Raw genomic sequence first — 24,142 nt, 5'->3', positions numbered from 1 at the left:
CAGAAAATCCAGCTCTACTGGCTTAAGCAGTAAGTTGTCTGGTGGCAGGATTGGATTCAGGCTTAACTCAGTGGTCTTCTCAAGGACCTAGGTTCTCCCCATCTCCCTGCTCTGCCACCCTTGACATTGGCCTTGTTCTCAGGTTGGTCAGCAGGATGGATGCAGCAGCTCCAGCCATCACAGTCGACGTCCTATCACACACGCAGACTTTTCCCCCTTGTTATGGGTCTTAGTTAACTATTGCTGTCTTAACGAATCGTCACGAAACTTAGCTGTCTACAACAATATTTATTATCTCACAGTTTCGGAGGACTGGTAACCCAGGAGTGGCTTAGCTAGTTGGTTCCGGCAGAGAAGCTCTCGTGAGGCTATTGTCAAGCAGGTTGGCCAGGGCTGAAGATATCTGAAGGCCATACCAGGCTGCAGAAGCTGTTCCCAAGCATATTCATGGGGTGGCAGGGGGCTTCAGTCCCTCAGCATGCAGGCCCCTCAGGCTATTTGCTATGTAGCCGCTGCCTCCCCCACATAAGGTCCAAGAGTGAGAGAGCGACAGAAACAGAAGCTGCAGTGTCTTTTGTGACCTAACCTCTTGTGTGACACATCGTCACTTCTTCTGTATTCTGGTGGTCACTCAACCCCACCCTGGTACAATATGGAAAGGGACTACCCAGGGTACAAACACAAGGAGGTGGGGGACACTGGGAGGGCCTCGTTTTGTTGTTGTTGTTGTTTTGTTTTGTTGTTTTTCAAAAGTGAGGATGCCTCTCCTAGAAGCTCAGGAGACTTTTCTTTATATCTGCTGGCCCCAGTTGGGTCACATGCCTGGACCTGAACCAGTCACTCATGAGGGGTTGGGGACCATCATTTTTGCCTCATGACTACCATGATTCACCCCATGGGCTTAGGCTCTACCTCCGCTGAAGCACAGAGGTGGGGGGAAGGAGGGGATCCAGGAGGAAGACGGCCACCTGAACAAAATCATTCGTTTGGGTAAATGGGAATGGATGTTGAGTAAGCAACTGAGTGTCTAGGACACTCACCTGCTAGACTGTAGACCCTGTGAGAATGGAGGCTACATCTTTTCCTACTACGGCATCCCTAGCACGCAGCCCTCTGCCTGCTACCACATTTGTTCAATGAATGCATTCATGACAAGATGGGGACCACAGGCGGGAGATCTAGGACTAGTCCTGGGTGAGGGTAGATAGCGCGAGGTCCTGGCTCCTTCAGTGCTTAGACTGTGGGAGGCCACCTGCTCCCACCCTCTGCCAGCCCCAAGGATAGACAGGACTGGCAGAATTATTCTCACTTTATTTCTGGAGAAGTTTGATCAGATGCAATAACACTGATTCCAGGCGAGGGCAGGGGGCATGGGTACCCCTAAAGCAAACAGTATCCTGTGGCCCAAGGTGCCCCCCACCCCCTCACCTGGGTTCCCCCTCAGTTACAGTTAAATAGAGAGAGGAAGACCACCCCGGGGGAGTCCTGGGAGGGTCTGCCTCCTGCACCCGCCCCTCCACGCAGAGGAGTCTGAGCACAAGTATTTACAGTATTCACAACCACTGTACCCCACCGAACCAAGGCAAATACTACAGGCAGCCCTTCCCCGAGGGAGGAGGCCAGAGAGGCTGTGAGTGTATGTGTGTGTACGGGAGGGGGGCGGCCGCGCGTGTGAGCACACGAATGCACTGAGGGGCAGGACCTGGCTCTGGCCAAAGAGACATCAGTCTATAAGGTGCAGATTAAAAATAACAGGAGACCCACCCCCAGGGGCCCAGGCCACTTCCGGCTTTGTTCTGTCTCTCTCTCTTCCAGACCTCCTGGAGGATGTGCGGAGGAGCCCTCATAGCTGCGCCTGGATCCAAGGCAACCTCCTAAAGGACTTCTGGGGAAAAAAGCAGGAGGGGAAACAGTCAAGGCAAAACCACACCTCCAAGCCCAGATGTCTGGGGGTCTTCAGGGTGGAGTGTGCCAGGGGCCTGTGGCAGAGCTGGAAGAAAGGGCAGGGCTGGGGAATCCAGGGAAGGCTGCTGGGAGGGAAGGTTGGGGGTCCAGGAATCAGGGATCCCTACCTGTGACCTGCGGGGGCTGTACCACAGCTTTCTTGAGGAAGGCTTCTGCCTCTGCTGCGAAGGGCAGGAGTGCCTCTGGCGTTCGGCCCAGACTCTTGTCCCCAGAGGGCCCCTTAGGGGAGAAGCCATTCTCCTGGTGTGCAGGGAGAGGCTGTAGGCCATTCACCAGGGACCCGGGCGACTCCTTGTTTGGCAGGCTGTGGGTGCAGGGCCAACACTCAGCACTCCACCCCAGGACCACCCAGGCACCCCCCCAGCGCCCCACTCAGGGCCCCTGGGACTGGTAGCTGGTACCTCCACTGAGGCTCCTGGGGGGCCAGCTCCTCTTTCTGCACTGCCTCCTTCTGCAGCCCTGCGGGCCTGGCCTCCCCGGCTTTCACAGGCTCTGTCACAGGAGAGGAAGGCCCATCAGTCAGGGGCTGGGGAGAGGAGGAGGTTTGAGGAGGGATGGCTAAGGGGACAGAGATGGGGGGAACAGGGCCTTTACCTGGGCTGAAATTGTTGGCTTGTGCCTCCTTCCTGTCCGGCTTCTGCTTTTAATTGGAAGAACAGTCAGACTCAGAGGATGGCTGGCCCCACACGGTTCTAGTGCTGACTTCCCCTCTCCCAAACCAGACCCCGAGCGCTCCCTCCCACCTTCCCAGCACCCCCACTGCCAACAGGGCCTTTGGGGAATCCTGACCTTGGTTTCAGCAGCTTCTGACTTCCGAGTCCTCTTCATGATCTCCTCCAGGCGCTGTTTGGAGACCCCACAGCAGTTACACGCAAGTCCTGCCCTACTTCGAAACTTCCTACCAGCCAACCCCCGTACTGAATGTCACAGCCCTTCGAGCTCCTACCAGTCCTCTCCAGGCCAGGAACTCACCCCAACTCCTTCTTGACCCGACTTTTACAAGCCCAAGGCAGGGCCTGCTCCCGCAGCTTCCACCCACCCCATAACTGCGGGGGACACCCAGCACCCAGCACGCGGCACGCCCGCACGGCCCCGCCCACATAAGCCCCGCCCTGCTCTGTACACCTTTTTGCGCTCTTGCCGCTCTTGCTCCTCCCGCTGGAAGTGCTTTTCCCGCTCCAGACGCTGCCTCTCCGCTTCTTCCCGGGACCGAGCTTCGGCCTCTTCTTTCTGCCAAAGACCCCCGTGAGCTCTAAGCAGCTGGATTCCCCCCTTCCCTCCGGGCCAGTCCCCAGCTCGCCACCAGGAGGCGCCTGCACCCAGCCCCGCACTGCCCCCCCCCTCCCCCGGAGGGGGACGGGAGGAGGTGCACCTGCTTCTGTAGCCGCTCCTGCTCCTCCTGCTCCGCCTGCGCCTTCTCTCGGGCCTCCTGCTCCTCCCGCCTCCGAGCCTCCGCCTCCCTCTCGGCCCGAGCCTCGGCCTCCCGCGCCAGCTGCTCCTCTCGCATGCGCCTGGGGGAGAGAGGAAACTCGGGCTCCAACCTGCGCTTCTCCCGAAGCCTCCATAAAGGCCCCCTCGGTCGCCAAGGGCGCACTCACTTGTCCCTTTCTGCTTGCAGCCTCCGCTCCTGTTCCTCGCGCTCCCTCTGCTCCCGTGCTTGGCGCCGCTTCTCAGCCAGGAGCCGGGTGGCCTCTTCTCGGTCTGTGGTGCCTGCCATGGGTTTGCTAGGGGTCGTTGGTGGAGCAGGAGCTGGGGGTGGGGTCAGGACAGCAGCATCTGGGGTGGGATCCAGGACCAGGAGTCAGCACACACATCCATCACCGCTGCCTGCACCGCGAGCTTCCCGGACCTCGGGGCGATCCTCCTCCCCCAACTTCTGCCAGGGACTCTGACTGCTGTGTGGTCCTCATCTCCCGCAGGGATTCCCGCCTGGACCTACTGAGGGTCGGAGCCTCTTCTTCCTGTCTCCCAACACCCAGTCCCCAGGCATCCCTAGGCTCATATCTCTGACCACCTCTCCCACACAGGCAAAGTCATTTCTCTTGCCCTGCCCACCTGCAGGCATCTCAGCTGTGGGCTGCACCTTCTGGGGCTGAGTTGGGGTGGGGGAGGGCACAGGCGAGGGTGCTGGTGAGGCTGGGGCTGTTGGCTCCTTCTCCTCACGGGTCTTGCTCTTGCTCTGGTTCTTGTCCACAGGTCCTGTCCCACTGAGGCTCTCCTTTGCCTCATCCTTCCTCCGAACCCGCCCCTTGGGTGATGCAGTGGTGCCCCGAGGGGATGGTGGTTTTGGGGGTAGAGCGTGGCCTGGCCCTGGGCTGGGGCAGGGAGAGGCAGGCCTGGGCCAGGTTGTGGAGGGAGAGGATGGCCGGGCCTTGGCTTTGGGACTGAGAGAAAAGGAAAAGTTAGGCTTTGAGTGCAGTGTCCATACAAACCGTCTGAGCATGTCATTCCCTCAGGGAAGCATCCTCTCCACCCAGACCCAGGTAACTCAGCACTCCCCCCTTACAGGCTCTCACACAACCAGATGATTTCCTTTCAGAGCATATAGCCCCGTTGGTAATCACATATTCACGTGTGAGTCTTTGATTAATGTCCAGCTCACCAGTAGAGCAAATAAGAGCGAGAACCTCGGCCTGGCTTGGCACCCCGGGGTGTTCTCAGGGCCCAGAACAGTACCTGGCAGGTCTGGTTCATTCATTCAGCAGGTGCCTGCTGAGTACTTACCAAACCCCAGGCACTGTTCTAGGTGCTAGGGTACCTCAGCCATCAAAGCAAAACAAACAGGGGCGCCTGGGTGGCTCAGTGGGTTAAAGCCTCTGCCTTCGGCTCAGGGCATGATCCGGGGTTCTGGGATCGAGCCCCACATCAGGCTCTCTGCTGAGCGGGGAGCCTGCTTCCTCCTCTCTCTCTCTCTCTGCCTGCCCCTCTGCCTACTTGTGATCTTTCAAATAAATAAATAAATAATCTTAAAAAAAAAAAAAAGGCAAAACAAACAAAAATCTGCCCTCAAGGAGCTTTCATTTTCATGCTAGGGATGGGTGCCCAGCAACTATTTGTGAACGGATGATGAACGAGCGAGCTAACGGCCGGCTGACCTGGTGCGCAGAAACACCCCAACCCCCAGCCCCCGGCGCACACCCACCTGAGCTCTGCGTGGCCCACAGCCAGGCGCGGGCGCGGAGAGGCAGGCAGTGACTGGCGCTTCTTGAGGCTGCGCTCCCGGGCCAGGGCACTCTTCTCCTTCTCATTTTCCCGCTCCTTGTCCTTCTTCTCCTTTTTCTGCACCTGCGCGGGAGGAGGAAGGAGAGGGGGAACAGGGGTTGCAGGCGCCGCGCTTCTGTGCCGAGGCTCCTTGCCCCACCTGCGCGCCCACTCACCGGGGAGGCCTCGGGCCGGCGGCGGACCTGGGCCGGGCTGCCCCCAGCGCTGGGCTTGCGGCGCTCCCCGCGCTCCCCAGCTGGGGCGCAGCGGTGCGCGCTTCGGGGGGCACTGCTCGGCGGCGTCAGGGGACTGGCAGAGGCCGAGCGCGGGCACACGGGCACGGCTGCGGAGGGATGAGTGCGGTCGGGGTGCGGCCCTCGAGCGGGGCTGGCCCCTGTCCCGCCCCTCGTGGGGGCTCTCCCAGGGCCGCTGCCCCTACCCTGGTCCCGGCCGTTGCGGGGCAGCGTGACCGCACTGCGACTCCGTGCCAGGAAGGAGAGGGTGGGTGTCATCAGGCGGTCCACGATACTGCTCTCCCATGGGCTCAGCTGCAGGCTGCGATCTAGGAGGAGAATGCCAGGAGCGTGTTACCGCTGGGGGCCGCAGCAGGCAGGCAGAAGCACAGGGGGACTGCTGGGTACCATCCACGCGGAGCCCAGGGAGGCTTCCCCCCGGACCCTTACCCCAGTCAGGTGGGGCCGCATTTGTCTGCCGTGGGGCCTGACCTCCACTGCAGACCCGAGCAAGGAGATGCTTCCCAGGGCAAAGTCCTGCACAGCTGGAGGGCCCCCTCTACCATTTTCCCTAAGTGAAAAAGGGTGCCTACTCCCATCCCACTGCAGAGCCCTGCTCCTCCTGCTATCCAGAGGGCTGGCCTGGGGAGGCATGACCCCATGGACTGGGGACAGTGAGGGTCCCTGTGTGCCTAACTGAGGGGTGTCCCATGCCAGACGGAGGCTGCTAGGGGGCCTGGCTGGCCTGGGCCACCCTGCTCTGTCCCCTCAGCTGCTGGGTTATTTTTAAGCCTCAGTCAGGTGGAGTTGGTACAGCAGCTGATTTGGTTGCTAGGCAACAGAACAACCAAATAAAAGCTGGAGAAACTTATAAATAACTCCTACCATGGCCCCTTCACATGTGAGCACCAGGGCATGGTGGGAACACAGAGGCCCTGCCACGTTGGTTGGCCACAACTCTGGAGCCAGCTAAGGCCACAAGGCTGGGGCTCTGAAGGCAGAGAGGTGTGGGGTTGCTTGGGCCCCCCAGGGTAGAGCCGGAATAAGGGGCCCCCTCTGCACACACAGCACCCAGGCTAGTCTGGTACTCAGGGGGGCAAGGCCACCTGCCTAAGGCTAGCCAAGGCCAGCTGGCTGTGGTTGGTGATGAGGCTGCCTGCCTATTCCCACTCTCCACCCCTTACCCCCAACCCCAACCCTGCTCCCACCTCCACCTGCTGTTGAGGCCCCAGCCAGGCTTTCTGTCTGCTGGGACACTGCCCATTGTCTCTGTTCTCCCCTGCAGGGCACACCTCTGTCCTCAGGGTCCAGACCCATACGCCACCACCAGCTCCCCTGAGGGGGTGCAGCACATTGAGTGGGGTAGAGTGGGGATGGAGACCTGGCGTATGTGAGGGGTCCTGGGACCTGGGGTTCTTGCCAAGCTCTGGAGGAGGCTTGGTGGGGGCTACAAGGGGCTCTGGAGGTAGAGGGGCTGGGCCTTCTCTTACTTCTACTGGGGGAGTTCCAGAGCGTGGCTGAGGACTTTGAGAGCCGCTTGTTGATTATAGAGTCCACGTGTTTAGGCAGGTTTACTGCCGACACGGAGCACCTGCTCCCACCTGGAGGGGAAAAGACACGGCATTAGGGCCGGGCCGGACAGGAGCCAGGGGGGGCACTGAGGCCTTCCATGCAAGATGCTCCGCGGGCTGGGGGGGTGGGTGGAGTGGGCAGGCTAGGAAGGGGAGGAAGAGGCAGACTTGGCTCTGGGAGGGGGGGAGGATAGGGGACCAGAAACAACCCGGATTGGGGGAGCTGATGGAGAAGGAACAGAGGAAGGGGATGGAGCAGAACTAGAGAAACTACAGCCTTCCTGGCCAGGAAGCCATTCCCTGGGGCTGGGCGCTGCAACCCCTCCCCCACAGCCACCCAGCGTTGGCACTTGCTGGCACGGACCTGCCAAGGCGCTATGGCTACAACACCCACGTACTAGGACAAATGCAGAGACATTCCTAAACAGAAGAACCCACAGTCACGGTCACACAAATCCAAATCCACACATCCCTAGGGACACACAAAGACAAAGACATGCAGGCACGGGCATAGAGAGTAAAAGACACACTTCCACATGCATGTGTGTGTGCAGACATGCACAGACACAGAAACACAAACACTGACGGATAATGCGCCAGACCCAGATGCACACAGGCACAAACACATCGCAGCAACTTAATCATGATATTTGTAACAGCTGACATTTTTTGGATGCTTACCACGTACCAGGCACTGTGCTGGGCACCACACACATGTTACCTCACTTGATCCTCCCAAACATCTACCTACAACCTCGGAGGCAAGTAGTATGGTTATCCCCATTTTACAGATGAAGAGACTGACATCGAGATGTTAGAGGTTACATTGCAAGTGCCAGAGCTGGGGTCCTCACCCAATTCTGTCTGACTTGGGAGCCCTCACTGAGGTACACAAAGCCCCATAGACACACCAAGGCAAACGAACTCATATAAGACACACAACCCACAGATCCATGAGCACATACACCAAAAGGAACACAGCTGGAAATACTAAATTGGCCATTACATAAAGACATCCAAACACGAAGGTACATACATGCCAGCCAAGAATCAGACCCAAATCCTGATGGCCCTACATGAAGAAAACTCAGAGACGCATATCTACCTCCCAAGACAGTTTCACAAGGGGGCGATAGTTCTCTTAAACACCCAGCGTCTGCAGGGCATTAAAGTGTTCTTTTCTGTATCATCAACTAATAGTAAAAACAGAAACAGAGAAGGCTCATCTAAAATGATAGAGGTTTGAAGAGCAAACCAAATGAAGAGAATTCACCTCTGACTTGATACCAGAAGTCCTTGGGAAGGGACAGTTTGGCTTAGAAGACCATTCCAGAAGACACAAGTTACACAAAGCAAGGCATACCTGCTGCTGCAGAGAGGGGCCTGCTGCTGGCAGTGAAGCTGCTCCCTGGCCCCACTCATCAGCCCCCCCCCCCGCCTCGCCCCCCTCCCAAGGCCCTCCAGCCCACTCACTGGTCTTCCGTCCTGGGGAGCTGTGGTGCAGGGCTCCTGCCCAGGACCAGCGCTGCTGCCGGATTTCGGCCCACGTCTTCTTCACTGACCGCTGGATGGCTGCTTCATAGCGCTCCTGGTGGGGCGAGGGGAGAGGGCAGAGGTCTGGGCTCAGCATCATTCAGCATACCTGGCAGAAAGGCCCTGCTCTCTGCTGTGACAATGCCTTCCCCACCCAAGAAGTTTTCCCTGACTCATTGTAGGTAACCAAGGTTACTGAATCCCTGCTATGATTGAAGCCCGTTTGTAACAAATCCCTTCCAACCTGTTCTTGGGGAGCTTTTCACTGTTCTTGAGTCATTTCCTGGATGTATGAGCTGTTTCTCTGAGGACAGGGTGGGACTTTCCCTGCCTGGGGCTCCCAGGTGGGGCCATGTCCCCCTGATCCTGAGGGTCCTGACCTTGGGGCTACGTTTTCCTTTTAGCCTAAGCCTCCACCCCCCACCCCTGCAGGGGCCAGGCCACTTTTTCCTTCCTTTCCTCCTCACGTCCTGGAGCTCAGCACACACAGAGACACACCTCCGCATACATACAAACACGCACCCCTGGGACAGACACAGAAACACTTGCACTGTCAGCACACAGTGCCCCAACCCTGCACCAGGCATGCGCAGAACCAATCGCGTCTGCTGCCGCAGGATCCCCAGCCCGTGCACACTCAGGGACACAATCGCAGATACGGATACAAATACTGCCACGCGGGCACAGATGGCACGGAGGCGCTGACACAGATGTGTGTCCACACTGAGCCAGCGTCCACACGTGTGCGTCCGTGCACGTGTCCACAGACCCGCGCAGCCCTCGCCGGCGAGGAGCTCGAACGCACCTTGTTCTTCTCCAGCTTCTGCCGCTGCCGCTCCTCTAGGGCCGCCCGGCGTTGCTCGGCTTTAAGCCTCTGCTCCTCCAGCCGCCGCCGGCGCTCCTGGAGCTGCTTCTCCCGCAAGGCCTTGGCCTTCTCCTCCTTCTCCAGCCACACTGCTTTCTTGGCCGCTGTGGGGGCCAAGGGTGGGTGTGATGGGTCTCAGCCAAGGAAGTGGCTTTCCCTGTTGCCCTGGCCCCAGGCGGGTCTTTCTTCTGCCAGTTTAAGGGCAGTGGCGGTAGGGGGTTTGGGGGGGCAGGAGGGATGTGCCTCTGCTCCCAGACCCCGCCTCATGCTGATGGGCTTCCAGAACACGGGCTCAGGCCTCAGAAGGAGGATTTCCCTGATGGAAGGTCTCTCTCTCTCTCTCCCCCATTGGGCTCGTGGTTTCTCGGTGCTAAAGAAGACATGAGTTCTTTAGGGCCAGAGCCCTGTCTGACTTTGGAGCCTGCTGGACAGACTTTCACGTACTGCGTGACTAAGAGCATGGGACAGAGGGTGAGATGAGGCTGTGGGTCTGGATGGCAGAGATTCCACTGGCTGTGTGTGGCTTAGGAAAATGATTTCATCACTCTGAGCCTCTGCTTCCCCCATCCACAGAATGGGTGGAGAGAATTAAATGGGATAATGTACATACTGCTCTTAGCACAGTGCGCTGTAATTAAGCGTTCAGAAGTGTTAATGCTGCCGATCAGAGACTGACGGTGAGGGTCAGGGGAATGAGGACGTTTCCCCAACACTCACCCAGGTACTTGGCCCGTTCTTCTCGCCGCTCCTTTGCCAGCTTGTGTCTCTCTCCTGCTTTCTTTACATCTTAGTCAAGGGAATGGGAACAGACTTAGGTCAGAGGCTCCTCCCAAAAAGGGGAGTCAGCCTCGGGGCCCTCCCCCAGGCCTCGTCCCCGTCCCTTTTCCCATCTCCTCCTGGGCCCAGGAGGTTCCCTTCAGTGGCATCATCCAGGGCTGGGAGCCTGAGCCAAGGAGTCTGGCCCAGGACAAGGGACATCAGATCTACCTTGCTTGGTGGGAGGGCTGTCAGAGGCTGGCACCGTTGTCGGGGATGGCTGGCTGCTCCTTCGAGAAGGCCTGGCATCCCGTGGGCCTGTGGCTGGTGGGGTGGGTCCTCTGATCTTCACATCTGAGAAAGGGGACTCTTCCTGCTGGGGGGCTGATCGAGGCCCAGCCGGCCCTGGGGGGCTCTCTGGTTCCAGTGGGAGCTGCTTAGAACTAGCGGCATTCTTCATGGCAGGAGGGGTATCTGGGGGTGTATCGGGGACCAGGGCTGACATCGGTGGTGGTGGCGGTGGCGGGGAGGGGTCACCTTCTGGAGAAGGTCTTGGCTCTGGGGGGGTCCTGGCTGCCACTGCTGGAAGACAACACAAGAGAGGAGAGAGAGTCAGTTAGCACACCCATGCCATCAGCTCAGCACGGGGCTCCATCCCTTGTCCAATTCACATTCATTCATTCACACAACATGCTTATCGAGTTCCTTCTGTGTGCCAGGCCCCTGTTCCAGATACTAATCATACCATGGTAGGAAAACAGCCATGGCCGCTGCCTCCGTGGAGCCCACCTTCTAGCGGGTAGACAAATAGCGAGGCAGTTATGGCACAGGATAAGAACTACGTCTGAGGGTAACACAGCAGAGATGGTTAACCGACATTTGGGGAGCTTCCTGAAGAAGGAACAACCAAGCTGAGAGCCAGAGTATGAGCTGGAGTTGACAAAGCAAGGAGGAGAGGGTGCTGGCTAAAAGAAGAGCATCCGCAGAGCGGCAGAAGGGAGCAGGGTGTACTGGAAAAACAGAAAAAGTTGGTAGCCCTGAATAGTGGCCGGAGTGGTAATGACTGGGCACAGAGGGGGCCAGTGCTGGGCACAAGTGGGATGCTGTGTTGCTCACTCCCGCATGGGGCGGGCAGCCAACTACTTTCACTTTGTCATCTTTTTTCCTTTCCCGGAACACCCACAATAGTTCAAGATGCCTGTAAAAGATAGCAAAGTGCCAAGTAAGGAAGCCACGTGACTCTGTCCGGATGTGTATCGGCACACAGGTGAGCACGTGTATATTCTGGAGAGTTGAAAGACAGGCCCAGCTCTGATTTTAGCACCCCAAGAAGGGACGGGAGGGCATTCTTCTCCAGCAGGTCACCTTCATGAAGCCACTCCCCCTTTTTAAAGTCTCAGTTTTCATATCTGTAAAATGGGAATAATGAGCCCGAGCTAGGGAAGCGCCTGGCAGAACTCAGGTACCAGCCAATACCACCTCCTGCCCTTTCCCTGTGGGTCTTGTAAAGCTCTGCATGTTGAGCACACTGCCACACTGCCATCTGCTGCTACTGAGCCCTGAGGGGAACGAGGGGGACCCAGACCCTGAACCCAGGCTGAGGGGACAGGGCCGGGGTCTGAGAGAAGCTGAATCGATGGAAGCATTTTTCACTTTTACTGGATGCCTCCACCAGAGTCCTCTCCTCTGGGAAATCTGGCCCTTTTGGGAGGGGGTAGACCCCGATCCCTGGAGGTGACAACGGGTATGTAGGGAGAGGACACTCCCAAGCAGTCCACGTTTGGGACTCTGGGTACCTTCTTCAGGGAGACAGGTGTCCTGTGGCTGAATGTGGCCTCTGAAAGCAAACTATTTGCAAGTGAATTCTGGCTTCCCCATTAATTATGTGACCTTGAGCTGGTTACAGACCCTCCCTGTGCCACAGCTCCTGCTGCAGGATAAGGGTAGTACCTATCCCACCAAACTGCGATTTTAGTGAAAGCAATAACCTTTAACAGTCATAGATTTCTTCATTTCTCAGCTTCCTATATTCAAAACATTTTACACATATTTGTTTTAGTCCTCACTGACAGTCAATTATGAAGGAGGCACTATAAATACCTTTTTAACAGGAGAGAAAAGTAAAATTTGTAAAATTGGGGGTCACTCAGCTGGTAAGTGAAGGAGCCTGGAGTTGAACCCAGCATCTGTTACCCAACCCATGCTCTTACTAGTTACAGCCTCCTGCCTCTGCTTAAGGCAGTATGAAGTAATATGTGTTATGCAATGAAATCTGAGGCTCACAATTTTTCCCTCATTCCTTCCCTTGCAGCTTCCTGGGCTCCAGGCAAGAGCCCCAGCTGAGGCCCTGTCTCCCTAAGGGCCCGTCCAAGAGGGCCAGCCCCAAGGCTCCATGACAACCCACCCCGCTTTCCCCACACCAGCTGCAGAAGGCTGCCTGGCCCCTATTAGCTTGCCTCCCAGACGCCTGCAAACTCCATTCCGACTCCACTGGGCAATCTGACTAGGAGCAATCGTTTAGTGAGCATTTACTATATGCCAGGAGTTGAGCTAGGCCTTTTGTAGCCCTATCCTGCATCCTCCTATGAGCTCTGAGAGGTAGAGATTCTTATCCCCATTATACAGATAAGATGCTCAAAGCTTACCCCACAAAGTGATCTGCCCAGGGTCATAGAACTAGCAGGTGGCAGAGGCAGGATTTGAACCCCGGGACTAGTCTGGGGCCAAAAAGCTTAGGTGTATGCGTACTAAGCTTGAAGGCTGAGGGTGAGGCCTGTTTACTGTCATTCTCCTAGCACCTGTACGAGCTACGGGTGTTGCAAGGAAAACTGGTAGGCGGATGTTTGTCTACACCTAGGTAAATCCCACCCACCAGGCAAGACAGGGAATCTCCCCATAGGTCCGAGCTAGCTATATGTGGCTTGGGAGGAGGGGGAGGGAGAGGCCTGGAGGGACCTGTGTTCCCATGTCAGATGCAGTGGAGTAGAAAGAAAGGTCCTGGGCTCCCCAGTCCAACAAGCCTGGGTGGGAAACCCCAGCTCTGCTGTGGGACCTTGGGCAAGCCCTGAGCCTGTGTGAGCTTCAGTTTCCTCCCTGAGTTGCTGGCATCAGTGGCGAGTCGGTTAGCATCTGTGGCACCTGGCAGGGGCTCAGCAAGCAGCACCTGCCCAGAGGAATCTGCCACTTCTCCCGACCTCTGCTACAAGAGCCCATTTGGGTCAAGCCTTCACCAGCACAGCTCCATGACACCACTCTTCTCAAGGGCACCAGTGAACACTGCTAAATCAGCACCCATTTCTCGGTCCTCGTCTTGGTAACCTAGGAGCTGCGTTTGACAGGGTTGATCCCTCCATGCTCCTAGAACACTTCCGCACTGGGCTGTGACGACAACACGCTTTCCTGGCGTGCCTTCTACCTTGCTGGCTGTGACTTCTCAGTCTTCTTCGCTGATCCTTCTTGAATTGCCTAACCTCTTAGTGTCAGGTGCCCCAGGCTTAGTGGAGGACCTCATCCCTTTTCCGTCTGCATGAACTCCCTTGGTGATCTCATCTAGACTCATGGCTTTAAATACCATTGCTCTGCTGACGACAACCAGGCTTGCATCTCCAGCCCAGACCTCTCCCTTACGTTCCAGTTTCGCTCATGCAACTCCCTGTTTGACACCCCTGAGTGTCTTGCAGACACCCCAGATTTAAAACACGACAGACTGAGCTCCTGATACCTGCTTCTCCCCCAGTTTTTCCCCCATCCCAGTCCGTGGCAACCCCATCCTCCCAATGCCTCAGGCCAAAAAATCTTAAGAGTCATTTTGGAATCTTTTCTTATCTCATACCCCATATCTAATCTCTCAGTAAATCTTCTTGGCTCAATGTGCGAAGTATATTCTGAATCCAATCACTTCTCACCATCTCCACTTCTGTCACCTTGGTTCAACCTCTCTTGTCCCTTATGAAGACTCCCTGCTGGGGTGCCCTGGCTGGCTCAGTTGGTGGAGGTGGAGTGTGCTCTTGATTTCGGGGTTGTAAGTTCAAGCCCAATGCTGGGTGGAAAGGTTACTTAAAAAATGAAATTTAAAAAAAAAAAAAAAAAAGACTCCCTGCTGCCATTTGCTGTTCCCCTTTCATCTTTTCTGAACACAGCAGTGGAGTGATTCTGCTTAAAAATAAGTTAGATCGAATCACTCCCCTGAAGAAGCCCCATCTCTTGGGGAGGAAAAACCAAAGGCCTTACAATGGTCTCCGACCACCTTCAGGATGCCCCCTCTTCAGCCCAGTACCTCTTGGGCCTGATCTCCTCCTCCCTTCCACCCCGCCCCCCCATCTCTTCCAGCCACTGTTCCAGGCATGCTCCTACCACAGGCCTGTGTACTTGCCTCCAGACTGGGGCACTAATCACCTCCTTCGGGGTATTACTCCAATGTCATTTACACCCTCCTTAACCCTATTTAAAATTACAAACTGCGATGGAAGTCTCCCTCCCACTTTCCAACTGTATGTTTTCTTTCCAATTCTCTTTTACTCTGAAAGTATTGACGCTATTTTAACATTGTCTCCTGCCTCTAGAAGATACTCTCCACCAGGACACATATGTGTGTTTTGTCAGCTGTTCTGTCTCTAAGGCGGGCACATAGGTACTCCACAACTATCTGCTGAGTGAATAAATCAGTGAGCTCCACCTTGGCTGATGCCATCAGCATCTCTCCTACCTGGCTGACTACAAAGTCTCCCCACTGCTCTCCCCACACCCATTCTCACTCTGCTCTCCATGGAGCAGTCTGAGTTAAGTGTTTGCAAATGCAAATCTGATCATGGTACTCTTGACACTTGAAACCTCTCAGTGGCTTCTCTTTGTTTTAGAGATAAAAACAAAACTCTTGAACCCAAACTACAAGTCTGGCTTAATCTGATGTCCCTGTCCCCATCTCCTGCACCTCTTGAATCTCTTCTCCATGCTCCCCACTTGCTTTCTGCACTCTGGCCACGCTGAATTTTGAATTCTGATAACCATTCATACTTGCTCCTACCACAGGGCCTTTGCACATGCTCTCTCTGCACTTCTCTTAGTTAACCCCCATTTAGGCTTCAGATCTACACTTGGACATCATATACTCAGGGAAGGCTTCCCTGGCCTCTCGGATCAGGATAAATTCCTTCATTCTATACAGTCATGGCTTCGCATGCCTCTTGTTTGAAGCACTGTGACTGTTAAATTTTTCTACTTTCTTGTGTGTTACTCTTGTTATAGTCAGCCTCCCCTTAGACCGACGGGAAGCCCTCCAAGAGCTGGGCTGTGTCTGCTTTGCTCACCACCACATCACCAGCAGCTACCGCAGTGCCAAGGACATGGAGACGGTCACGAGATGCTGTTGAATGAGAATAAAGTGCTGTACTCGAGCACTACCCCAGCCTATAGCCGTGTACAGAGAAGAAGAATTTTGCTCTAATAAAGAGTAAATCCATGTGGTAACTTACTGCAAAGGGACAGACACTTGAAGGGAAGCAAATCGACCCCTCCATCTCAATGGAATGTGGGCAGCTTCCTGGACTCTGGCACTCAGGTGGAAGCTAAAAATCATAATAAATGTTTGACTCCAGCAGCTCAACAAGAAAGATTTCTTGAGAAGTAAACGGGACATTTGGAACTCTTATTTTTTTTTTTAAAGATTTTATTTATTGGACAGACAGAGATCACAAGTAGGCAGAGAGGCAGGCATAGAGAGATGGGGAAGCGGGCTCTCCCCCCCGATGTGGGGCTCGATCCCAGGACCCTGAGATCATGACCTGAGCCGAAGGCAGAAGCTTTAACTTACTGAGCCACCCAGGTGCCCCAGAATTCTTCTTTTGACCTGGTAGACGATTGACCCAAAATACAAATATTTCCCTCAGAGGCATGCCAACACTGATGAAATGCCACTGGGACAGTGTTACCCAGAACAAATAATAGTAAACCAAATTAAGTACTTGATGAGTTATCAACGGCATGGTTAAACGAACTTCTGATTATTCCTATTTTCATTCATCTAATGTAATCCTTCGGTGACTGCCTTGTCTTTTTGGTGTGTGTCAAATTGTGAGGTTTTAGCCACGGTTAGTTTTATTTTGTGAAGCTGATATCTACCAGAAGTATTTGTTAAGAACTGGAAAAGAGACAGATAGTTTGTATTTATTTCTTGGCACAAAAAGCATTCACCGGGCAGAGGTGGCAGAAGCTTATCATAGGGTCAGTGAGTCTTATCTTCTCAAGAGCCCCACGAGGGCCTGTACCTGTGGTCCACAGAAAGATCTGGACGCAGTCTCTCAGCGGGCCGGTCACACGCTCAGGGGGCTCACTCCCCATCTCCTCCCTTCCTCTGGCACCTCCCTCCTCCCATTCTAACAAGTGCTGTTGGGCCAAATATTCCTCTCACAACACTGATAACTGAGTCTGGCTTTTCTGTTTGCCTGCTGCCCCTGTCTCTGCCAGCATGACTGCTCATGGACAGAAGAAACTGGGTCTTGCTCATTTTTAGAGCCCAGGGTTTATCTAGGACCTGCCAGCACAGAGCAGGAGTTCTGGGTCTGTTTAATGAAGGCACAGATGGATAAATGCGTGGACGGATTGGGGGACTGCAGGGAGTCACCTAGCCAGCACATTGTCAAACCTCGAGCTGCTCTAAAGCCAAGCCTCCCTGATCCTAAAGGTCCTGCTCGTTCAGAGCCCTGAGTGTGCCCTGCCAGCTCCTAAACCCTGGAAGGGTTCATCGAAGGCCGACTGTATGCCAGGCACTTTTCCTCATCTCATTTCTTTCTTATGACAGCCCTAAAAGGAAAGTTCTGTGGATGGCCCCTGCTTCACAGGTGAGAAAACTTACTCAGACACATTAAGTGATTTGCTCATGTCAGCATCAGAGGTAGGATTTGAACCAAGGCTATCTGATGACAAAACCCTTATGTCACACTGTTTCTGGTAGGCATCACATCACCCCTCCTTGAAGCTCCTGCCTGTTCCCTAAAGAAGGAAGTGACTTGGTGGTTCCCTCAGGGAGGTTTCCCCCAAGATGGTGAAGGGTGCAGGTGGGGCAGGCAGGCACTGAGCTCAGAGGGCAGGAATGCAGGAAAGGCAGGCTCCTGCCCAGGCTGGCCACCAGGAGGCAGGAAGTGAGACACCTGGGCAGGGGGTGGGGGTGCGTGGCCATCCTCCGGGGACAGAGCAAAGGAGCACCGGGGACAGCCAGCAGAAGGGGGTGCACAGACAGCACCCCTGGGCAGGGAGCATGGGGAGCAGAGGCACAAGGCAGAGAGAGGAAACAGGACAGAGAGGGGTACCAGTAGTCAGAGCCCTCCAGCTCTCACAACAGCTCCTCAGATGGCAGTGCTGGGCCAGACAAATGAAGATAGTTGAGTCCAAAGGAGGGTCAAAGACATGCAGAGAGACAGAGTACCCACCACAGAGGGAGAAAGACACCCAGACAACGTGGACAGAGCCTGAACAATGGCAAGAGACAAGACACATTCTTTTCTCCCTCGCACCACCCCCCACCCCGCCTCCTACATACGCAGGAATCAGACTTAGCGGGATTTAGAACTCTACACACACACACACCACGTACCCCCTCCAAGGCACAGATGAAGCCTCAGAGATGCACCCAGCATGCAGATATCATGTCCCCAGGGTACTTGCCCAGCCTCGTCCAGGTCATGTCCTCCCTTGTCCCTTCTGGACGTCCCCTTACCTGGGCTCAGGGGAAGTCCAGTTAACAGCAACAATACCTAATGCTGTGTCAGACCCAGCTCAACACAGCTGGTGAGTAGCAAAGCTGGGGTTTGGGGTCTGAAGCAGCGTTGACAGTCTGTACCTTCACTCTGTTACTCAAAGAGGACAGCCTCGGGGCGCCTGGGTGGCTCAGTGGGTTAAGCCTCTGCCTTCCGCTCAGGTCATGATCTCAGGGTCCTGGGATCGAGCCCCGCATCGGGTTCTCTGCTCAGCAGGGAGCCTGCTTCCCTCTCTCTCTCTCTGCCTGCCTCTCTGCCTACTTGTGATCTCTGTCTGTTAAATAAATAAATAAAATCTTAAAAAAAAAAAAAAAAAAAAGGACAGCCTCTTTGAGGGTTTCCCCAGCCTGGAGAGCTCTGAGCTGGGAGGATGAGGTTGGGGGTAGGGGCGGGTCCCGGAAGGATGAACTCTGAGAGATGCCTGATCATGGAGCTGGGACAGAGGGAACCCTTAGGGGGCAGCATTACTCCCAGCCTGAGTAGAGCGGAGCCAGAACTGGGAGGGAGGGAGGGTAGGCGGCAGCCTGCTTCAACAGTCCTTAGAACCTGGGCCACAGGCACTTAGGAGCAGGGCACTACGGCCAGGCCATGGGCCTCTGGTGGGGAGATAAAGCCGGGATCTCCACTGAGACTGCAGATCTGAAGGAGCTCTCTGGCCTGGTTGGCGGCCATTGTTCCCAGCCTCCAATCAGGAGCACCCACTTCCTGTTATTTTAGGCGGCAGGAAATGACCCCATCCCGTAGCCCAGGCCCCACCGCGGGCCCTCCCTCGGCCCCAGCAGGGCTGTCTGTGCTAGGGCCTAGCAGCTCAGGGCAGAGGCTTGAGAATGGCCTGCTGGCTGGACTGTGATCACCGCCTGGGTCCAGGGCCTGCCTCTGGTCTGACTTCCTCGGACTCCAACCCGACAAGATGCACAGGGGACTCGGCTCTGCTGGCTCTACCTCTGCCTGCCAGAGAATGGATCACGGGTCCCTAAGACCAAGATGCCTATAGATCAGTCATGCCAGGGAAGCAGGTCAGACTCTTTCACCAGCTGGCTCAGCCGTGGTAAGTCATCGTAGAGGTTTGCTGCAGAGGCTTTAGCATCAGATGAACCTGGGTTCAAATCCTGCCCCTGCCAGTTCCTAGCTGTGTGACTTTAGGCCAATGATTTCCCTCCCTGATCCTCACCTCAGGGATTGTTTTGAGAATCAAATGAGACCAGGCACATGATATGCTAAGCATTATGCCTGGCACAAAGAAGGCCCTTAAGAAATAGGAGTGGGAGATAAGATGGACTTATCCCTGGTGAGGGGCCATATCTCCTCTTATAAGTGGGGCTGGAGCTCCGGACGGTGGTAGCAACTCCATGCTCCCTACCCCCAGCCTCATGCTCTCCGCTCCCCTCAGGGCAGAGCTGCAGCTGAGAAGTGGCGGACCGCCGAGGGCTGTGCCCCGGGGTGCCAGGCAGTGGCTACCACAGCCAACAAAGCTGCATTATCTGGGCCTGGCTCTTTGGCTCCCTGATTTGTCCCAAGGCCCAGTGAGGACCCAGGGACATAGCTCCCTGCTGCTTGTGGCCTAACTTCCAGCCTCAGTTAGACCTGAGACCCCGCCTGGCCACCCTCTAGGGCCATCACTCTGGTCAGGGCCCTGCGTTCAGCTCGCTCTCCCCACCAACACCCCCCCCCCCAGCTGATGCCCATCCTGAGGGAAAGGGGGAGAGCGTGGCCTCGTGCCCCTTCCTCCTTATTTGCATATGCATGACTGCACATTAGGGGCTCATTAGAGGCTCATTACTGGGCCCACAGGCCCAAGGGGGCACGAAGCTGTCAGTGGGAGGCACCAGCTAGGCTTGCTGCCATACTTAGAGACACAGCCCATTGTGCCAGTCTTGCCAACTTCTACTCGCCCTTTTAGGTTCACCCGAAACGCCTCCTCCTCTGGGAAGCCTTCCACAAGCCCGCTGACCACCATATCACCAGTATTCCTGTCAGGTTTCCCTCCACTGGGCACGTCTGCTTCCCTCATAGGGCCAGGAGCTCTCAGCGGGTAGTGACTTCTCTGCCACCCGCACAGCCAGCACGGAGCCAGCACCTGGCAGTCATCGGTGTGTGCTCTGGGTGGCTGGCTGCACTCACCTCCAGGGGCTCTCTGCTACTGCCCCAGCCCCTACTCCCTCGCCCAAGCACTGGGGGGCCCCTCAGTTCCCCAGATCCACCCTGGTTCATATGTGTCTAGAACTCCCTTCTCCCTGGCTCTCTGTCCCATATTTACCTCCTGAAATTCTAATGAATCACACCTCCTCCTCTAAAGGAATTAAAAAACAATAATGACAAAAAAACAAATAGAGGTTATTGACCACTAACTATGCGCTCAGGCCTAGGCTAAGTGTTTCATGTGTTCCTCTAATTTAATGATCCCCATCTCTCCACAAGATAATTTCTACATTAGTCTCATTTTATAGATGGGAACATTTAAGACTCAGGTTAAGCAACATACCTAAGGTCACACAATAGTAGGTCATGTTTGATTCCAGAGTCTACGTTCTTAAGCAAACTGGCTCCCAATCCCTGTCCTCACCTCCCCCGTGTTTCGTACCTCCCTGTTGGCACAGGTTCTGATGAGCATAACCACAATAATGGTAATAGCACTGTACTGCGGGCGTCTGCTGCTAGGCTCCTTGGGTACATCATCTCCAACCCTCACATTAGCCCCAAAAGGTTTGGAATTACCACCTCCTCTTCCAGGGGCATGGAGGAGGCAAGTCACTTGCCCCAGTCCACACCTGTCCCAGACTGCATGCTGCCTCCTGGAAATGCTCAGGGGAGGGTAGACAGAACTCAAGGACGGCAGGGACCGTGCCATGGGCATTCCGTGTCTCAGTCCTATGCCTCAGACTCGACAGGACACATGCAGTGGGCACCACCTTTATTCCCTGGAAGCCCTTGGCTTGGAGGGGGCCCCTGTCACCTTCACCTTCTGTGTGGGGATTTGCCACCAGCCTGATCTAGGTTCTCACGTAACTCCATCCAGGCCCGCATGTACAGAGAAGTCTTCCCAACCCAGGACCCTGTATGCAAACCCCCTCAGGCCCCTCAGTACAGCCAAGCATGTCCCCCAGACCCTCAACCAGACACTCAGGCCCCCATCTGTGGCCCCATCATCATGCCCATTCAGGCCCCCATGTATGCACCAGTCCTGCACCCCTCAGATGCAGAGGGCCAATAAGCAGATGAAATGGACCCAGTTGAGGACTCCCTGGGTGTCCCCTCTCAGGCTCAGCAGAGCGAAGACTGACCCAAGTGCCACTGTTCCAGCACAGTCTACAAACCACCCCAACCACAACAGTCTGATAGCTAACCCCACCACCACCAGGACCTGCGTCCCTCAGCTCCCACACCCACGGGGGCCCCTGGAAGCGCCCACGCTGGCATGGGGAGGAGCCCACCCACAGCCAAGCAGCTCCGCCTTGTCTTGGGCTCTCCGCACCCACAGACACTGTTTCATGCTGGGCCCACGCCCCAGGGGTCAGGGAGGTGGCAGGGATTAGGCTCTAGAACTCTATGGAGGTGTGAGGTTGGGGCCGCCTCCCCCCTGAGTCAGTGGGAACAGAACTTGGGTCCTCAGTAATCACGCTCTTCCCTCCCCTTCCAGGAAGAAAGAGAAAGAGAGATCCCTCCCTCCAACACCAGGCCCAACCAGAAACCTGTCCCCACCCCCTCATCAGCTGCTCCCAGATCCGAATGGGATTTGCAGAAGTCCTGGGCACTGGTGGTTGGTGGGGTGAGGGGAGGGGAGGGTAGCTTTGATGGTCTTCTGGGGCCTAGAGTGTGTGTAGGGGGGCGGGGGTAGGCATCTCAAGCTTCAGGCTGAGGAATGATGTGGCAGGTCCCGGGAGTGCCGCCTTGAGCCTTCATCCCATTCTCAAGAAGAGACTGGGGCCTAGAGAGGCTAGGAAGGAGGATGGCAGGATACGCAGCTTTCCCTCTGTCCCTTTCCTCCCCAAATCCGGCTGGGTGGGCTCCGGAGTAGGCCAGGCTGCAGAGGAGGCGGCCCACTCCCCAGCTCCCGCCCTCGCCCCAAACAATGCCGCCTCCCCCTCCCCCTCGTCTTTATCCGGCGGGTTACTTGGCAGCCGCCGCTAGAGACCTCCCCCTGCCCTCCCCTCCACTCCTGGCCGGCCCGCAGCAGCAACAGGCCCTTTGCGCGGCAGCTGGAGAGATGGGGTGGGGGCGAGGTCTGGGCCAGGGCCTGGGCGTGGGGGGCGCCCAGGGCCTAGGCTTCGCTATGCAGGACTCTAGGCTTGAGAATCTGGACCCCCCAACACACACAGTCAGACTGGGGTCACCCTTGCCCACTCGAGATGAAGAGGGGGACAGACGCCCTAGTTCGATTTAAGAGGAGCTTCGGGGCCGGGGTGGATCAGAAAGGGGATGCAGGCTGGGAAGCCGAAGTAGCAACGGGCCGGGGCGGAAGGATCGTCCCAACAACTCCGGAGCGGGGTCCTCGAGGATCCCGCCGCCCAGGGTGTCCTAGCGCCCGGAATGGGGGAGGGGGCAGCTGTCAGAGGATGCGTCGGTGTTCCCGAGCCGCCGCCGCGGCAGCCTTTATTTTTAAACTTCCAAGTGGTCAGAGGGCGCGGCGGGGGAGGGGTCCCCGCCCAGCGGGTTGGCCTCCTCCTCGGCCTTCCCGAGGCCCCGCGACCTCCCCCCATCTCGCCTCTGCGTGGCTCCCGGCATACCTGGGGGTGCGCCGGCACCTGGCTCTGCATGTGGGCCACTCTCCATGGCTGCGGCGTCACCGGGGGTCTTGGGGTCTCAGCGGCGGCGGCGGCCGCGGCCAGCGGCCAGGACAGGGGTCCCGCGGCGCATCACGCCCGGCCCTGCCCGGCGGGCAAGACTCGGAGGCGGGGGCGCTCCGGAGAAGGTCTGGGCTGCCTCGGCTAGTGGCCTGCGAGGCTCGGAGTCGCCGGCCGCCCAGTGTCTTTCAGCTGCGGCCGCGATCCCGCTCCCTGCCCGGCGCCGGCCCAGTCCCGGCCGCGGCCCAACCCTATTGTACCGCCCGGGCTGCGCCTAGCCTCCCCGCTGGCGCGTACCAAGTGCGACACGGGGAGGACCTTTCCCCCCCAGCGTCTGGGATGCGAGCCGCTGCGCGCCCGCCTCGCTCGCCCCGCCCGCCTCCGCCCCGGAGCGCGGGCCCTCGAGCTCGGGACGCCTCTCCTGCGACCGCGACCGAGGGGACGCCGTGGTTCCCCGAGGACGCCCGTGCCGCCGCCTCCCCCTGCGGCCGCGCGTTGGTACGCGCCACAGCGCCAGCAGACTAAGTAGGGAGCGCTCTGGTGACTCACCCGCCGCTTGGACTGGGGGGAGTAGAAGGGAGCGGGTCTGGGAACCTCCACTCCCACCCTGGAACTTGGGGGCTCCGGCTCCGGAACCTTGGCGGTAGCTTCAAATCCAGATTTTCTCCCAATCCCACCTCAAACCAAATCTGCCCGGGGAGATGTCGAGAGACCTGAAGGAGGGCCCCAAGGAGAGCCCTAAAAGGGCTCTCTGCTTTCTCTCCCCTTGCTGCTGCCCTTCCTCCAGCATCCTACTGCTGGTGTCTTCCGTGCTCCCCCGGGGTAATTACAGGCCTGCACCAATGCTTTGCCCAGGTCTCTAATCTGCTGGGTCCCTCCCAGCTCCAAACTGGGTGGTCCTGGCCCTGAACCTCCCCCACCCCCATGGGGACCCCTCCAATCTCCCCGGAAGGACTTTCTCCCCTGTAGCTTGTCAAGGAGGGAAGGGGTCCCTTCTGACTCCCCTCCCCATAGTCCTGCTTCCCAGCTCTCTGAGGTGGAACCCCCCCATTTCCCTTGTTACTGCCAGCAGAGGTGGGGCCTCAAGCCAAGTCTGGCCAGCCTGGGCAGTGGGGGGGCGGGGAGGGAGCTTGCTGGGAAGGTGGATCAATGATGGAGCTGCAGGGACTGACAGGGGAGGAAAGAGGAGGCACAGCTGGGCCCTGCCACCCCCTCCCTGCACTTTGTCCTGACCTCTAGAAGGTCAGTTCTCTGGTTCTCCATTGTCCAGAGATTAGGCGCCTTGAGATGCTAGCCTCCTGCCCCTCTTTCCTGCTAGCGTCTTCTTTGAACAGTTCCAGAAAGCAGCCATTTCAAGGGGGAGGGTGGGGAACAAAAGGGTCTGGGTCTCAGGCAACCTGGGAACAGCCAGTCCTAGGAGGAGTGAGTAGCTGGGGGGCCTGAACTCTCTTGGAAGGGCCCCCCACCCCACCCCGGGAGGGAATAG

At 56.9% G+C, this 24,142-nt stretch overlaps 1 protein-coding gene across 6 annotated transcripts; it reads right to left on the bottom strand.

Moving 5' to 3' along the window:
* Positions 1-1,291: 1,291 nt before the first annotated feature.
* Positions 1,292-22,908, bottom strand: MAP7D1 (MAP7 domain containing 1). 6 transcript variants are annotated; one of them, XM_059377256.1, is made up of 18 exons: positions 22,600-22,906; positions 10,356-10,706; positions 10,086-10,154; positions 9,309-9,472; positions 8,444-8,558; positions 6,890-7,000; positions 5,606-5,728; positions 5,343-5,509; positions 5,108-5,250; positions 4,021-4,349; positions 3,564-3,741; positions 3,338-3,476; positions 3,091-3,195; positions 2,755-2,808; positions 2,560-2,605; positions 2,367-2,457; positions 2,073-2,269; positions 1,292-1,885 (listed from the first exon to the last, which is right to left on the bottom strand). In XM_059377256.1, the coding sequence occupies exons 1-18, from the start codon at positions 22,643-22,645 to the stop codon at positions 1,875-1,877; spliced, it is 2,439 nt and encodes an 812-aa protein (XP_059233239.1). In that variant the 5' UTR covers positions 22,646-22,906; the 3' UTR covers positions 1,292-1,874. The 6 variants fall into 6 exon arrangements, with proteins under 6 accessions (XP_059233239.1, XP_059233240.1, XP_059233237.1 ...); XM_059377257.1 differs by having other exon boundaries at positions 2,560-2,602; positions 22,600-22,905; XM_059377254.1 differs by having other exon boundaries at positions 5,343-5,728; positions 22,600-22,908.
* Positions 22,909-24,142: the final 1,234 nt, after the last annotated feature.

Source organism: Mustela nigripes, chromosome 14 (assembly GCF_022355385.1).
Source record: "Mustela nigripes isolate SB6536 chromosome 14, MUSNIG.SB6536, whole genome shotgun sequence".
Classification (NCBI taxonomy): domain Eukaryota; kingdom Metazoa; phylum Chordata; class Mammalia; order Carnivora; family Mustelidae; genus Mustela; species Mustela nigripes.
Note: the sequence above shows the minus strand (reverse complement) of the source record. Positions and strands in the feature narration are given on the sequence as shown.